Below are 17,316 nucleotides of genomic sequence, written 5' to 3' on the forward strand. Positions count from 1 at the left end.
GTGGAAGAATGGTGATGCGTATCTCAATGCAGGTAGAAAGTATAGCACTCTACAAATTAGATAGACGTGCTTATAATATGTGGGAATGCACTCTTTATGAAGTGTAAACAACTTTGACAGGTAGGGGAATTGAAGATATATTATAAACGGTAATAAGTATAATCATACTATTTAACGTTAACATATTAAATAAACCATAATAAATGAAAACTCCTTGAACATCTGGTCTACAACCGACTGAGCGACCACCTCGCCAAGAATAACCTTGATCCCCTTCAGTCTGGTTGCAGCCTTCAACACTCCACGGAAACTGCTCTCCAAAAACTCACAAATGATCTGCTAACAGCTAAATCCAATGGACACTATTCTGTACTCCTACTCTTAGACCTCTCTGTTGCCTTTGACACAGTGGACCACCCCCTCCTCCTCAAAAAACTCCACGCCTTTGCTCTCTGTGACTGTACTCTTCGCTGGTTCTCATCCTATTTATCCAACCGCACCTTTAGTGTCACTTACAACTCTACTTCCGCCTCTCCTCTCCCTTTCTCTGTCGGGGTCCCCCAAAGTTCTGTTCTTGGACCCCTCTTATTCTCCGGCAACACCTCCTCCCTGGGTCAGGTAATAGCTTCTAATGGTTCCAATACCATCTCTATGCTGAAGACACCCAAATCTATCTCTCTACCCCTCAGCTCACTCCTTCAGTTTCCTCACATATCACTAATTTAGTAACAGACTTATCAGCCTGGATGTAACACCATTTCCTCAAACTCAATCTATCCAAAACTGAGCTCATGATTTTTCCTCCCCCACGTGCCTCTGCCCCTGATCTCTCTGTCGAGATCAATAGCACTACTATCAGCCCGTCCCCGCATGCCAAGGTTCTAGGTGTAACCCTGGACTCTGAATTATCCTTTCAGCCCCACGTGCAAACACTTTGCAAATCCTGCCGTATCAACCTCTGCAACATCTCCAAAATACGCCCCTTCCGAACCAATGACACCACAAAGCTCCTAGTTCACTCCCTGGTCATCTCCTGCCTCAACTACTGCACTTCCATCCTCACAGGATTACCTTTACATAGGCTATCCCCCCTTCAGTCCATCATGAATGCAGCTGCCGGGCTCATCCACCATACCAACCTCTCGGTGTCTGCTACCCCTCTCTGCCAATCCCTCCACTGGCTTCCACTCACTCAACAAATTTAATTCAAAATTCTAACAACAACTTACAAAGCCATCCACAACTTGGCCCCCTGCTACATCACTAACCTAGTCTCAATACACCAACCTACTCGTTCCCTTTGTTCCTCCCAAGACCTCCTGCTCTCTAGCTCCCTTGTCACCTTCTCCCATGCTCACCTCCAGGACTTTTCCTGAGCCTCTCCTATCCAATGGAACTCCCTACCCCAATCTGTCTGACTATCGCCTACTCTGCTTGCTTTTAGAAGATCCCTGAAAACCCTTCTCTTCAGAGAAGCCTATCCGGCCCCCAGCTAACAACTGTACTTTTACTTTCTCCATCAGATCATCCCACATAGTTATTACATTTTGTATCACTTGACCCTCCCTCCTAGATTGTAAGCTGTAACGAGCAGGGCCCTCTGATTGATCCTGCATTGAATTTTATTGTAACTATACTGTTTGCCCTCAAGTTGTAAAGTGCTGCGCAAACTGTTGGCGCTATATAAATCCTGTATGATAATAATAATAATTGACGTGACTTGGATGCTGCCCATATGGTTAAAAGTAACAAAAAGCCTGAATATATATAATCAGAGCTTTCTATATAGTCATATTACCAAATTTAAATTATATTACTAAAAAAGATTACCTTCTTCTTCAGCTCAACGCTGATTGCATTGGCCTCTTTGAGAAATATCGCATTGCCCCATAGCTGGTCACGTAATGAAGTGAACTGGTACCATTTCCACTTGCGAAAAGCCCATAGCGCTAAATCATACTCCTGTTCCGTCCATTGAACTGAAATGTTATAGGGTTTCAACAATTAGCTGGGTATTTTATTGTAGACAGTTGTATAAAGGAATCAAAATATCAATTTGATCCAATACAATCCGTAACTGCAAATGTACACCTTCTAAAATAGCATCTCTTACCTTCATCTTCTGGTTCCTCCTCTTCATCATTGGCCTCAGTGTAATATCTTGAATCCATCTGTCTTTGTAGTGCTTCTAATCGACTTTCATAATCCTGAGAGGTGTTAGAAGTGTTTTATTGTAACAATTCTATTCTAAAGGTGAAATTGGATTGGTTGCTATGATGTTGTGGCAATTTTTATTGATGCACCATAGAATTATATCTTGAGATAAGATATAATTGTTACCAACGATTTGAATGTACAATGTATATGTAAAGCGCTGCGTAAATTGACGGCGCTATATAAGTACCTAAAATAATGATAATAATAATGAGCTGTGAGAAAAGGCAGTAAAAAACACCCATTGTGCAGCAAGGCAACGCAGGAAGCAGACAGTGAGTAAATAATGAGAACATACAGTTTCCTGAATTCAGTTATATAATTATAAAACAAGTAATATTTTATATAAAATAATAAGTCTACACTAAAATAAGACAATGGAGAAGAAAATATTCAAAACTGAGAACTTCAGTACTGTGTCTTGAAATGGCAGCTTCCATCTTGTAAATAGGTTTCTCTCAGGCAGGAAACTACACTTGCAGCAACACATGAGATTTTGCTATTCTTTACCCTTTGTATATTACATATCTCACAACTGTCCCTGATTTGGAACAAAGTCCATCTGTCCCTCTTTCCTCCTCGTTTGTCCCTCATTTTGGTCTGATCTATATAGCTGTATATAAAATGCACTATGTATCTTTCAAAAAGTGTTTCCCGGTGCTAAACTGAAAGAATGAATGAGTGACTTGTATAGCGCTACCTATGCAAACTGAATCGCCTCAGGGCACTTTTTGCTGCCGGTGTCCATCTGCAGTATAGCGCGGTCCTTTGCCCATGGGGTCCTGACACGCTTACAAACACATACACATATTTGGCCAATTTTTCAACAGGATCTAATTAACCTACCAGCATGCCTTTGGAGTGTGGGAGGAAACTCACGCAGGCACAGGGAGAACATGCAAACTCCAGGCAGATGGTGTCATGGTCAGGATTTGAACCAGTGACCCTATTGTTGCTAGGTGAAAGTGCTAACCACTACACCACTGTGCTGCCCTAAACTTGAAGTGGAGTCCTATACCCACATACTTTTGGTAATAGGTGTCCCTCATTCCCATCTCAAAAAGTTGGGGGCATGATAGTATCCTAAACATTCTAATGGGGCGTACACACGGTCGGACTTTTCGGCTACAAAAGTCCGACGGACGCCAACGGACCAAATCCGGCGGACAATCCAATCGTGTGTGGGCTTCCCCGGACTTTCAGCTGACTTTTCCAGTCGCAAATCTGACGGACTTTAGATTTGGAACTTGCTTCAAATCTTTACGTCGCAACTCCGCCGGACCCAGAAATCCGCTCGTCTGTATGCTAGTCCGATGGACAAAAACCCACGCTCGGGCAGCTATTGGCTACTGGCTATCAACTTCTTTATTTTAGTCCGGTGTACGTCATCACGTACGAATCTGTCGGACTTTTGTGTGATCGTATGTAGGCAAGTCCATTCGTTAGAAAGTCCGCCGCAAGTCCGCCAAAAGTCAGTCGAAAGTTTGTCGGACGGGCTGTCGGACTTTTGTAGCCAAAAAGTCTGACCGTGTGTACGCCCCATAAATCTACATAATCATTGAGACTATTGTAGTAAAATCCTTTTAATCAAATAATAGCTTACCAGTCTCTGTTGCTCTAGGAGGTAATTTGCTTCTTCACGTTCCTTTCTGTACTGATCTTCCAGCTCTTGAAGCCTAATTGGTAAGAGATTGGAAGCCTCTTAAATTCCTTCTTACAGAAATATACAAAGCATTAGTACGTTAATCGGCAGAGAGATTGGCCTATACTCCTCTATAATGGACACTGTTGGGCCTACAATACAATTATTTTGAGGGGACAGCAAATTCACACTGTTATACAAGTTGTACACTCACTACTTTACATTGTAGCAAAGTGTTATTTCTTCAGTGTTGTCACATGCAAAAACGTGAGGGGTGTACTCACTTTTGTGAGATACTGTACATCTAAATGTCTTAGCATTCTGTGACTGCTTTCCGCTTGCAGGTCATACTGGGTATTTTTTCCCAAATTTTGGAAGTCCTATTTTATGTAAGCATCAACAGTAGAATTTTGTACCCCCATTGTGATAGATACCTTTGCTCCATTTCCTGCTTCATGTCTATGCCCTGCTTTTCAAGCAGCTCCCTCTGAGCAAAAGCCCAGTCCACGGGTTCCATAGGGGTCTCAGCACAGGGAGTGCGCTCTCTCTCTTGACGTGCTTGTTCAGGGTGGGTAAAGCGAAATACATGACTCTTACCCATTATGATTCGATTACCTGAATTAAGAGATAAGACTAAATTAATACAGCTATGTTTAATAACAAGGTGAGTTAATTGTAGCCATAATGTTTTCATGTAGTACCACTTATGATTATACAATGGATAATTCTGTTTTGCAACAAAAACATGATAATTGTTAATGTACTTGTGGAGCAGTTTTTGGGTGTAATATACTTATAGTCAATCTGACAGCCATTTTATATTTTTAAAGGGTAAAGTCCTGCCTAACAGCAGACACCACAAGATTTCATTTTTGAAACTAGTTTCAAATGATATTTGAGCCTGCCTTCCCTGACTTCTCTGCTGAACCCGTCATCCCCAAGTAAAATGAAAGGGCTTAAGTGGCCATTAGTGGCATGTTCACTAGACAGAAGGATGGAAGTTGGTAGGCCTAGAAGGTATGGAAATGAGGCCCAAGTAACAGTGACCCTAGTTTCACAGATTAACATAGATTTTTTTTTTAAAGATGATAGAGATGATAGCAGGGATTCTGTGGTGTCTGCTCTTAGGCAGCAGTTTTCCTGCTAACTCATAGTGATCTTAGTTTTAAATAGCTGGCAAGTTACCTTAAAAGTGTGTACATAGTAAAACAGCTGTTATATGAGCAATTTTTTTTTTAGACGCTATATTACTAGAACTTTAAAGTATTACTGAAATAGAAAACTAGAAAATGAACTGAGGCACACATCGGGGTTGATTTACTAAGGACGAATTTTCACAATGCTAAAGAATTTCCCTCAACTTGAATGAATGAAGTTAAGCTTTGCTGACTTCCATCTTCCAATCATGTGGAAGTAAAAATACAGTTTTTTGGGGGGTTTTCCCCTGCACATGGTTGGGTATGCTTTGAAAAGCGAATTTTCACCACAATCACTAAGGGCAAATTCCCATGCAAAGTTAAAAGTCTCTGTCAAAGTGAACAGCCAGTTTGCCTTTAGTTCCTGGTTCTTGGAGATTTTGGAGGCTGTATTTTCTGGTATAGATAACAAAGTGTAATTTGTAGACAGATGATACCTGGAAAACTGCATATTTTATATCTGACATCTGATTTAGATTTAATGAAAACAAAAGTAGTCTTACCAGATCTCAGTATAATTGGTTCTGTCACTTTCTTCCCATTCACATAAGTGTCAGCCCCATCGCATGGCTCCAGGGTCACCACCACTGTGACATGACAGCGATGAGAAAAACATTCTATGATCGCAGTATTATAAGTCTGAGTTGCAGACTATACAATAGATTATTCATGGTGCATGCCTATTAGAAGAAAATATTTAACAGGGTGGCAAAGAACATATTACCTGACCCACAGGGCATAGAATGGCTGCGGAAAACACAGTGTTCATCACGGATGAAGTGGCCACTTAGGACAATATCCTGTCTCCTCTCTATATCTTCACGGCCAACTCTGTTACAAGAGTAATAACAGAAGTCACAACTAAATCACACATCATACATCTAAAGCAATCAAATCCTGATTAAATGCTAACAACTAACTGGACTCTTTTTTTAATTTTATTAAAGGATCATTATTCTTTTTAGTCCACACTAATTATATAGTATGTGTGTGTATATGTGTATATGTAGCACTGCCCCGAGAAGAAGCTGCTAGATATTTACCTGGTTCTTCCCTAGTTCCTACATCTCTAGCTAGGCACATGGTATTTTCTTCCACAGCCAGGTGCACTCTTACTGCCGCTCATTACTCTCATTACTCATTACTCTTGTACTTTTTGTTTGTTTTTGGTTGTTTTATTAGAAAACTTGGATAGGGAAGGGATGTAGTGGGATACTCCAAGTTCCAACTAGATACAACGAGGACAGTTTCTTTAACTGAACTGTGGAATAACTGTATGATACACCGTACACACTTGAGCAAGTCCTTTGTAGAAATAATGGACGATTGCTCTTCAGGATACTAGCCAGTATCCCCTTTCTGTTGTACCCAGTTGCGGACTCTCTTAGCACAGAAGGGGTAGCCAAAGAACCAGGCCCTGAGATTTTTAAAGTCTGTACACACAAGACCTCTGAACCGAATGGCAGCCTCCTTCCATTTCTCTAGCAGCACCCTCCAGTAATCCCAGACATATCTCCTAGGGATGGGTTCCCCTCAGTCAGCTTTTCAGAACACTCTGGTCAGCATTTCAGCCTCCAGGCCTCCCACCTGAGGCCACATGGCAGCAGGTGCTGGGAAGGGCACAGCACTCCCCTCCTCAACTGGATTGTCTTCTCCAGGAAAAGACACCCTTCCTGTGTGCCCCCTTAATATAAAAATCCATTACCAGCATGTATAGGGGCCCCTATGCCTGTAATTGGCTAAGATAGCATCCATATTCATGCTTCTGATCTTCATGGGTCACTTCTGTCCATCCAGAACCTTCCAAGGTTGCCTGGATACCAGTGGCGGCCCATCCATAGAGGGCACACGGGCACCGGCCCCCCTATCCATTGTCCAGCCCTCTAATCTACATATTAGGGCACCGGACTATGGATTCCCATGAGGGGAGAGTGTTTTTTTAAAACACGTGATTAGAACCAGAGGCTCTAATAGACTTCAAAAAAGGGTGGATTCGGAGCACAGAGCACTGCACTCCAAGCCCACCCAGTTGTGTGACGATCCTACTGGATGCCTAGCCCTTAGGTGGAAGAGAGAATACACACGGTGAAGGAAGCCGCCTGAGAAGAGGACACCGGAGCCGATGTGCACAACCAACCTCCCCTGCCTTCCACAAGAACTGTGCTGGAGGACACCACAGCCCGCCACCTAGATTAGGTAGGTGCTGGGCCTCCGGCCACCTGGGGTGGGGGGCTGGTAGTGCCACCCTCCCAAAAGAAAAACCCACCAGCTGCCACTGCTGGATACAGAGGAGCCAATATAGAAGTAACAGCACTGTGAAACACACAGGACTCGCTTGCTAAACAATGTAACTTTCCTGTTAGGCAGGAAAGCTGCTATGGTTTACCTAACAGTCTCCTGTTAAGCAGGAGACCACGCACCAAAACTATGTACATCTTAGTAACCTACCTAGGAGGGTGCTACATATACAGTATATATATTTATATATATATATATATATATATATATATATATATATATATATATATATATACACACATAATATATGTGCTAAAGTGATCATATGTTAAATATGCAATAGCATTCAGTTGAGTATGTTGTGTTCTCACCTAGTGATACCATCCTTGATATAATATAAGAGGCACTCAGACATTAAGGGATCTTCATTAAGATTCACCAGGTGAGGAGTCTGAGGAACATAAAACAATATAAAATGTTAAACACACTCTAGCTGTAGAATTAGAAAGGAGGTAAGAAACATCCTATAACTATAGTTATCACTAGACACCTTGGCTCTGGTTGGGCAGCACTCCAAAAAACAGGGACACGCCTTAGAAAGAGTTGAGAATCTAAACACATATAGTTCAAATAGAGTGTCAAACAAACATCCAATTAAAATGAGTTTGCTGTACTAATTAATACTGGACTAACCTGCCCTTCTGAAATTGTTCCAAGCAGTAGATCACAGTACAGATCTATTTAGCATCTGCTTACCCGAATCCTTCTAAACACAGTCAAAATTTCTAAGCTCTAATGAAGGGTACGTCTGTTTGGCCCCTAAAACACATTGGGGGTTATTTACTAAAGGCAAATCCACTTTGCACTACAAGTGCACTTGAAAGTGCAGTCGCTGTAAATCTGAGGGGGTAGATCTAAAATGAGAGGAAGCTCTACTGATTTTATCATCCAATCATGTGCAGGCTAAAATGATGTTTTTTATTTTCCTTGCATGTCCCCCTCGGATCTACAGCGACTGAACTTCCAAGTGCACTTTCAGTGCAATTTCAAGTGCATTTTGCACTTGTAGTTTGCACTTGTAGTGCAAAGTGGATTTGCCTTTAGTAAATAAACTCCATTGTCTTTTTTTTTTTCTTTGAACCAATTTTTTCATTAAAAACTTTGGACACTCGGGCCTTTGTTTTGGCACTCTCATTGGACTGTATGTGTCTTGAAATTACCCATGATAGCCTAGCACGTGGCTATAAAGCATGCAGCAGAAGATCTCATCATTATAAATAGCCTATTTTGATGAGCTGAAGAAGAGGTGGAGGAAGATGGATAGACAATACACACCAGACCTACACCAACCTCCTTTGGGGAATAAACCCCAACAACTTCTGAGCGATTTTCCACCACTGCAGGGATGAACTGATAATCCATCAGATGGAAGGGTTGGGGAGACAACAATGAAAACTCAACAACACAACAGCACAAAGGCAACATTAACACAAGACAAAATTCCCTAACCATTACACGTTTTCACACATACTGTACACAAATTATGAGACTATACAGCCATGACACATATGTCTCATAAAGGAAGTATCCAGCATGCACTCCAGAGCTAAAAGTGTGTATTGAGATGAATGCCTCATAATACATAAATGTTTTGTTAAAACTTAACTCCTAGCAGATAAAATGTTCCAAGAAAATATACCTTTTCTTTGGAATTCCTGCTGAAAAGTGTACCTGGGTACTCCTGTGCCTACAGCATCATAGATGCATATCTGCAATGTGGGATCTAGACATGTGCACAGCCAAAAAAATTGTTCATTTTCCTTTTAGTTTCATTAATTAATTTTTTTTTTCGTTTTTCAGGTCATTCGTTATGATTGCAATTCGTAAATTTGTACATTCGTAATTTCGTAAATTCATTCAATCGTACATTTGTAAATTTGTACATTCGTTCATTAGTACATTCGTACATTGGTGAATTTGTACATTCGAACATTCGTAAATTCGTACATTTGTAAATTCGAAATGTGAAAATCCAAAAACCCGAAAATTTGAAAATCTGAAATAGTAACTAACTATTAAATTATAGGTATTGTAATTTCCTTTCAAATTTGGCTGTCAGTGAACGTAACAAATACGAATTTATCCAAAGTTACGAATTATCCAAAATAACGAATGCTGCATCTGAAGAAATGGAACGGAACAAATTAATAATAAATAATAATAATAAAAAGTTTTTATTATTATTATTGTTATTTATTATTATTAATTAATTGCGTTCCATTCGTTTGGATACGGCATTCGTTACTTTGTAACCTTCGGATAAATTTGTATGTGTTACGTTCACTAACAGCCAAATTTGAAAGGAAACTACAATACCTATAATTTAATAGTTACTAGTAATAGTAGTTAAGTTATTATTAGTTAATTATTATTTCAGATTTACAAATTTACAAATTTATGAATTCACTAATTTACTAATGTACGAATGTATGAATTTACGAATGTATGCATTTACGAATTTACAAATTTTTCGAATTTACGAATATTTGGAAAAATTTGTTAAACAGGTTTTCGTTAATTCGGATATTTCCGAATTAACGAATTTGTCGAAATTCGTTAAAAAACGAATTTGGAACAAAACGAATTGCACATGCCTAGTGGGATCTAAGGCACTGCTGCCGGACTGGTAGCCCCACCAAATATGGAGTGAAAATTGGTGGTGTCACTACTGTGTTACTGAACTTTCTCCTTGCTGAAGGTTCTGCATATAGAATGAAAGCCCTGCCTGTACCAAGATGGCTGCCTCCATACAGAGACACAGTGCAAAACAAGGCATAGTAAGTCAGGAATGTAAAAATAGATAAACTACGGGGTGATACTGGTGACTAGTCCTTTGTCTTCTGCCTGCTTTTTTTTGCAGAACAGCTTCTGCTGCCCAGTTCCCCATTAATGTAGCTCTGCACTAAAAAAAAAAAAAAAAATCAAACAATGTATCTTTTACATGCAGTTAGTATAAGTGCCTATTTTTTCTTTGGATTTCAGAAGTAAAGTGGAACTAAACGTAAGGAAATATTCACCTCCCCATTCCAGCGATGCAGCAGTGAAATCCCTCATCGACTGTTGTCATCTTCTACCTGGGTATGATTGGCTAGTCGGGGCATGACATCATCCCCCACATGCGCATGGGAGTCCATCATTACGGCACAGCCATGGTGTGCATTCAGTAGAAGACTGAGAGAAGGCAGGCCTCTGCTGCAATAAAGAGCTGCCTGCTCACAGTTTTTTGTTCGTTATGTTTAGTCCATTTTATATATTCGCTTTGCTATGCTGCATCTAAATGTTTGCCAGGCATTAATGCTGTAGAACCATTTCTTTCTTATAGCTCTCATAAATGCAGAAATGAATAAGATTCTGCCATGAAAATTCTTAAAGCTCATGCGTATGAGCTCTGAGATACAAAAACCATAAGATAACTGTCCAATGAATTCAGTCAAATTTCACAATTTAGACCTTATTTATTTTTAGAAGCTGCAATTTTTTAACATTGTCATAAAATTATAATTATTTATTGATTTGTTAAGGACTCTTGTGCATTTACTATGAATTTTATGGACCTGCTTAAAATGTATGTATAGTCGTTTTTTTTATTTTGGATAGAGTAGGGAAGGCTTGTTTTTCCATTGGGGACATTTCTCTTCACTTGCAACAGGAAGTCTGAGCAAATTTCTACAGTCAGAGAAATCCCTTCTTAGACAATTATCACAGAACAATTCCCCCCCACTAAAAGCTTTCCCCTCACTTTGTATTCTGGTGACGACTGATTTCCTATCACTTTCTGTCTCTGTGACATTGGTCATTAGAATAAATAGAAAGGGATTGCTAAGTGACATCATTTACCCACCATCATTTTTCTTCATATGATAATTTCATTTCGTTGTTGTAACAATATTTTCCCAGGGTGCATAATTGAAAGTCCTTGTTCACAATTTTTATATTTGTGCCACGTTAATGGGGATGTTGCCCTCAGAAAATTATTATATATGATGAGGTGATTCCAATGTTGGAGAGCGCTGACCGGAGTTTTCTGGTGGGGGGGTTAGTCTTCCTGTTAGAACACAATAGCTCAGCAGGGGAGATCGCCGTACTAACATCGTATTGTTTGTACAGCGGCTCTGACCTGAGCTGTCAGTTGTTTTTTGGTTCAATCTGCTGGGTTGAACTAAATAAAACAGAGTGTGTACTAGGCTTAAGGAGGAATATATGAGACATTCGTTATATATTTATAATGACAAGCAAAGTATCTTATCTTATCATTCATCCAGACTGTTCAGCAAATACTGTGGTCACTGATATTTGTAAATCTACTGAAAACAGTAGGACAATTTTCATGTATTTTTACGGGATCCCTGTAAAGGTGATTTGCACCTAGGTGAATATATATAAATAAATATGTAAATATATTAAAATCTTACCTTTTTAGGTGAAAATACTCCAAGGGTTCCTCCATCTTCTCGCATAGCCACCCCCATCTCTGCCAACAGAGCTTCCCTGTTTGGAGAAGAAGGCAGACATGGATTATGGGACATCACACATGGTTTCTGTATCCAGTATCCAACCTCTTTTATTCCCACTGTGGCTTTTAAAGATGCGATTATTATCACCATTGTTGAAGCTTATATTGTTCTTTTTTGAACTTTGAAATACAAGTTGATCGATGATTTTTTTTTTTTTTTTAGGGAAATTATAATGGTTGGGTTATAGTACAAATAAACAGTGCTTTGGGGCAGTAAAGTTATGGTTTGGAATATTCAGGGCCAAGGCTAGAGGGGAGGATATTTAAATTGGTACTAAAGCCTAAACTATTTTACCTTAATCCATGCTCTGCATTAAGGTAAAGAAAGGCCCCACTACCTGTCCTACCCCATTCTATCCTTACTTACTTGGTCCCTGTCACCACTCCAGCACTGTCTCCAGCTCCAGCGTCACACCCTTTACTTCCCACTTTCATAGGAGAAACAGAAGGCAGCAAAGCCATAGGCTCCTGCTACCATCAGTCAAACTCCTGTAAGGAGGGAGCAGGGGAAGTGGCTTACCAGTGCTACAGTATGTGCGTCAATGGACACACACAGCCCATCTTGGGACCCAATGGGATCACGCAAATGCGGATGCCTGCTTAGCACCTCGTTTGCTACAGGAGGCACCCAAAGAAGAGAGAAGATAACAGCTGTAGGGACTGAGAGGAGAGGGGGAATGCAACCTTTCTGTGCAATATTGTTACAAAGAGCAGGTAAGTATAACTTTTAAAAAAAAAAAAACTTTAGTATCATTTTAAAGACATGATGGCATGAGAGAAATATAGATTCTGCAAATACTGGCTGCCTTTTAAAAATGCTAGTTGCCTGTCTGTGTCTGGCTTTAATATTTATGAGACCCCGACCATGAACAAGCATGCAACAAATGAAAAGTCATAAATAATAGAACTTACAGTTGTTTGAGGAACATGACTCAAATAACTGAAGCCAAAATATAATTATGATGACCATGAAAATTAGCATTTTCAAAGGTAAAGGTCCGCTATGGCATCTACTTATTTCTTTCATGACAAGATTACTAAAAGTGATGTTTTAGATGGCAGAATTTGTACTAGCATTTTATTTTGAATCCCTAGCTATTAAAAAAATTACCTGTCCATACGAATAGCCTCTGTACGGCGCAACTTCTCTTCCCAGGTCTCATTGAGCTCAGCAATGATCTTTTCTGTTTCCTGCAATAACAGAATGAAAGTTCAGTTTTAATACATGGGGAATTACTAAATAACATCAAATAAGTTTCCCAGAAAAGAGGTTAAACCTTTTTGACAGAGCAAGGCAGACAACTAGATAGTTCCAATGTATGATACTCTTTTATAGATTTAGGAGTGGGGGGGCATGTGTTGTCCGGCAGTTGACAAGGTGGTAACTAATAGACTTCAAGTAGCCTCTGACCCCAGCACTCTACTCAAGTGGTGGGCTTAGACAAAGTAAGTAAAAATAAATATGAAACAAGCTTCACAAAGAAGGCTTGGGTCACTAGAAAAACTTGGTACAAGGAAGTCAGCAATGGCAGCCTCATCCTTCTCTGGGTTCAGGTTTCCTCTGACTTTCTTTATAAACATTGCTTTAACCCTTTCATGACTAAGCCTATGTTTGACATTTGGTGTTTACAAGTTAAAATCAGTATTTTTTGCTAGAAAATTACTTAGAACCCCCAAACATTATATATATATATATATTTTTTAGCAGAGAATCTAGAGAATAAAATGGCGATTGTTGGAATATTTTATGTCACACGGTATTTGTGCAGCGGTGTTTTAAAAGCAACCTTTTGGGAAAAGGGACACTTTCATGAATTTAAAAAAAAAACAAACAGTAAAATTAGCCCAGCTTTTTGTATAATGTGAAAGATGATGTTATGCCGAGTAAATAGATACCAAACATGTCACGCTTTATAATTGCACGCACTCATGGAATCGCAACAAACTACGGTACCTAAAAATCTCCATAGGCAACGCATTAAATTTATTTTACAGTTACCAGGTTAGAGTTACAGAGGAGGTCTAGTGCTAGAATTATTGCTCTCGCTCTGACAATCACAGTGATAACTCACATGTGTGATTTGAACACCATTTACATATGTGGGCGCGACTTCCGTATGCGTTTTTTTTGCTGCGCGAGCACGGGGGAGCTTTAAAAAATGTTTTTCCCTTTATTTTATTTATTTTTATATTTTATATTAATAAATTGTGTTTAAAAAGAAAAAAAATTTTTTTGATCACTTTTATTGCTGTCACAAGGAATGTAAACATCTCTTGTGACAGTAATAGGTGGTGACAGGTACTCTTTATGGAGGGATCGGGGATCTAAAAGACCCCCAATCCCTCCTTTGCACTTCAAAGTATTCAGATCACCGTTTTCGGCGATTCTGAATACTGTTTTTTAAAACCGGCGCCATTGGCAGCCGAGTAAACGGGAAGTGACGTCATGACGTCGCTTCCGTGTTTACGATTAGGAGGCTGGAACGAAGCCGCTCACGGCTTTGTTCCAGTCTGTCCCTAGTCGCTGGAGGTGGCGGATTGGTCATCGGGCCTCTTGATGGAACGGGAGGCCAGGTAAGAGCGGCGGGAGGCGGGCGGGAGGGGGGACGTCCCCTCCCGCTCCTCCGGTATAACAGCCGAGCGGCCTTTAGCCGCATCGGCTGTTATACCTGGATAGCCGATCGCCGGCTCTAAAAAACAGTACTGGGATGATGCCTGCTGCTGCAGGCATTATCCCGGTGTAACCCACGAAAGTTGAGTACGTACATCTGCGTACGCTCGGCAGGAAGGGGTTAAAATCTAACTGAAAGCATTAGGCCCTTTCATCTGCCAGACTTCCATATGTTTGATAACATAACCTAAACATTTCAGAATTTCTGGTACAACATACTGAATAAAGGAGTATTTTTTTTATAAACCTACCTTGAGCCTCTCAATGGCTTCTTCGCTTCCGGGAGTGAATGCAAGGCGCTCATGCAGGCTGCAAACAGATGCAGCTCGACTAGACAAGCCAGACATGGATGATGAAGGGCTCATGCCTGTCAGGGCATTTACGGCTGTGAAGAGATTGTCAGCACCATGACGCGTGTGTAGAACATTGGCGTTATCCACAGGACACACATCTATAAAGAGCAGGAGCCAAAGATAGGGCACAGGGAGATACCAAAACAAAAGGAAGTAGGAGAAGAATGTGAAGAGGGGGCAAAATGTACAATGTAATGTGCAAAAGGAGGGGGTCGGTCATTAGAAAATTATCCAAGATGGGTGGCATGAAAAATAAGAACAAGAAATGGATACATGAGCAGTATGGGATGTATCAATGACATATAATTATGTCATGAAAATAATATATATTAAGATAATTATTACATTAAATGAATGCCAATAAATAAAGTAAAACATGGAAAGATTGATGTTCAGGATGCACATGGATATGGAGTAGAAGAATTTATTACAAGGGATGGGGGAGTGAGGACAAGCGGGAAAGCGAGAAGAGAAACCTTTGTTTGGGTGTGGAAGATATATCAGAAGGAGAGGACACAAGGAACCAGGATCACATTATATCATATGATACATCATACTGTCACGAGTTGTGAACAATGCATCATACTGTACAACACAGAAAGGAGCTTTTCAAAACACATTTATTCAATAAAGAATACTATAGATAATGGGAACATACATGGCTCCGGGTAAATGCAATTAAGGATTCAAAATCAAAGCTTTTCACAAAGTAATATGAGTAAATACATAAAAGGTTTGGAAAACTGTAATTGGCTGAGGTTGGTAAAGGTGGCAGCTGAATTCTTGACATCTTATTTACCATCAGATTAGTCCCTGGTCATATTCCTAACTATTAATGTTGTCAAAAAAGGGTTAAAATCCTGCGCTTATCCTACTCTCCTGGTGAAGGGAAGTTTGACTATTGAAATGGAGAAATCAAACACATAAATAAATAAATAAAAATATATAAAGAAAAGCTGCTAAAATGTTTGAACCCCTACCATAAGCATAGATAATTAAGAGAAACAGGTGCGCTATTCTGTAAGAATATTCACAGTGCAAAAATACACATGACAAAAATTTAAGGGCATAAAATCCACTCCTACAAAAACAAGTTTATAAAAATAAATAAAAACAAATATTTTTGCTGATGTTTGGTTGCCTTGATGTAAGTTTTTAGTGTGCTGTTTTAATAAACCCTTTTGTTGAAACATATTGCACTACGAGGTTGACCTCTTCTTCCTTTATGCTCTGGGATTTATCCTTGAGCTGCCAGATTGGATATCAGCTTTTCCAAAGATACCGTGATTCCTGTGTCCATTGAAAAACCAGGTCCGCTTTTACAGCTTAAGGTGTTGGAGCCTGATGGGATCATTGGCCAGTGTCTGATACCGCTGTTATCTGGAATGTGGTTTGTTTTTACAGCCCAGTCTGTTGGAGCATGGTGGGATTATTATCCAATGCTTGAAACTACTGCTAAGAAGTGAATCTATGTGACGATGGGATATTAAAATCTTTGTGTTTTGAAGAGCACTAAAGTTCCCTTATATTTGGTTCACCCAATTCCCTTGAAGAGCACAGAATTTTTCACATATTTGGTTCACTCAGTTCCCTTTTGTATAAGGATTTGTCAGTTGGACATTTTTCATGCACATCTTTTTATGCACATTTTTTTTGCACCTTTTATGAACTGAATCGTATATTTTTTACTTTATGAGTCATTTCATCTAATTTTTTTATTTATTTTTATACACTTGTTTTTGTAGGAGTGGACTTTATGCCTTTAAATTTTTGTCATGTGTATTTTTGCACTGTGAATTTTCTTAAAGTTTAGCGCGCCTGTTTCTTTTAATTAGCTATTAATATTAACTACCACAACAATCCTCTTTTCCTCCAATTTTTATTTCATTTATTGTTCTTTTTTTGTTATTATGTATTAATGTGTGCCACTTAAGGTGTCAAAAGTCAAACTATATTTAAGCTTAAAAAGAAGCATTCACATCCAGGTTTAAGAAAGAACCTGGATATTTCACCTTCATTATATCAATATTGTGCAGTTGTATGAATTTATAATTTGCCCAATTATTTAGCTTACACTTTAGCTTGAGGGTCAGGAATCAGGATTCACCTCCAGTCTGACAGTTGCCTGACCACACATATTAGGGTTGATTTACTACAGGAAAATAGGCTATTCACTTTGCAAATTAATTTTCACTTAGCTTGGTGAATGAGGTAAAACTCTCCTGAATTCAGGCCTGTGCTGGCCATCGGGACTACCGGGAGATTCCCGGTGGGCCGATTGGCAGCGGGCCACTACACCAATGACTCTCTCTCTGACTGTGTCAGACAGTGACTGTGTCACTGTCTCTCTCCGTCCGAGCGTCGCCGGGCGCCGGGCGGCTCCGCTCCAGCACTCGGCGGGCGGGCCGGCCGGCCGCCGGCGTCACAAA

General features: G+C 39.8%; 1 protein-coding gene across 11 annotated transcripts in view; it reads right to left on the bottom strand.

The window, feature by feature from the left end:
* Positions 1 to 17,316, bottom strand: part of KIF1A (kinesin family member 1A) — a 245,328-nt gene that overhangs the window by 81,794 nt on the left and 146,218 nt on the right. For 7 of the 11 annotated variants that reach the window (XM_073625725.1, XM_073625723.1, XM_073625722.1 and 4 more), the window contains exons 14-23: positions 14,786 to 14,985; positions 12,975 to 13,054; positions 11,763 to 11,838; positions 7,662 to 7,741; positions 5,777 to 5,883; positions 5,556 to 5,639; positions 4,291 to 4,471; positions 3,818 to 3,890; positions 2,114 to 2,207; positions 1,831 to 1,979 (exon numbers count right to left, since the gene is read on the bottom strand). In XM_073625725.1, coding sequence (XP_073481826.1) covers positions 1,831 to 1,979; positions 2,114 to 2,207; positions 3,818 to 3,890; positions 4,291 to 4,471; positions 5,556 to 5,639; positions 5,777 to 5,883; positions 7,662 to 7,741; positions 11,763 to 11,838; positions 12,975 to 13,054; positions 14,786 to 14,985 — 1,124 coding nt within the window. The remainder of the gene's footprint in view (positions 1 to 1,830; positions 1,980 to 2,113; positions 2,208 to 3,817; positions 3,891 to 4,290; positions 4,472 to 5,555; positions 5,640 to 5,776; positions 5,884 to 7,661; positions 7,742 to 11,762; positions 11,839 to 12,974; positions 13,055 to 14,785; positions 14,986 to 17,316) is intronic. The other 4 variants (XM_073625730.1, XM_073625729.1, XM_073625728.1 and 1 more) reach the window with 1 other exon arrangement.

The sequence above is a fragment of the Aquarana catesbeiana genome, linkage group LG04 (genome assembly GCF_042186555.1).
Source record: "Aquarana catesbeiana isolate 2022-GZ linkage group LG04, ASM4218655v1, whole genome shotgun sequence".
NCBI lineage: Eukaryota > Metazoa > Chordata > Amphibia > Anura > Ranidae > Aquarana > Aquarana catesbeiana.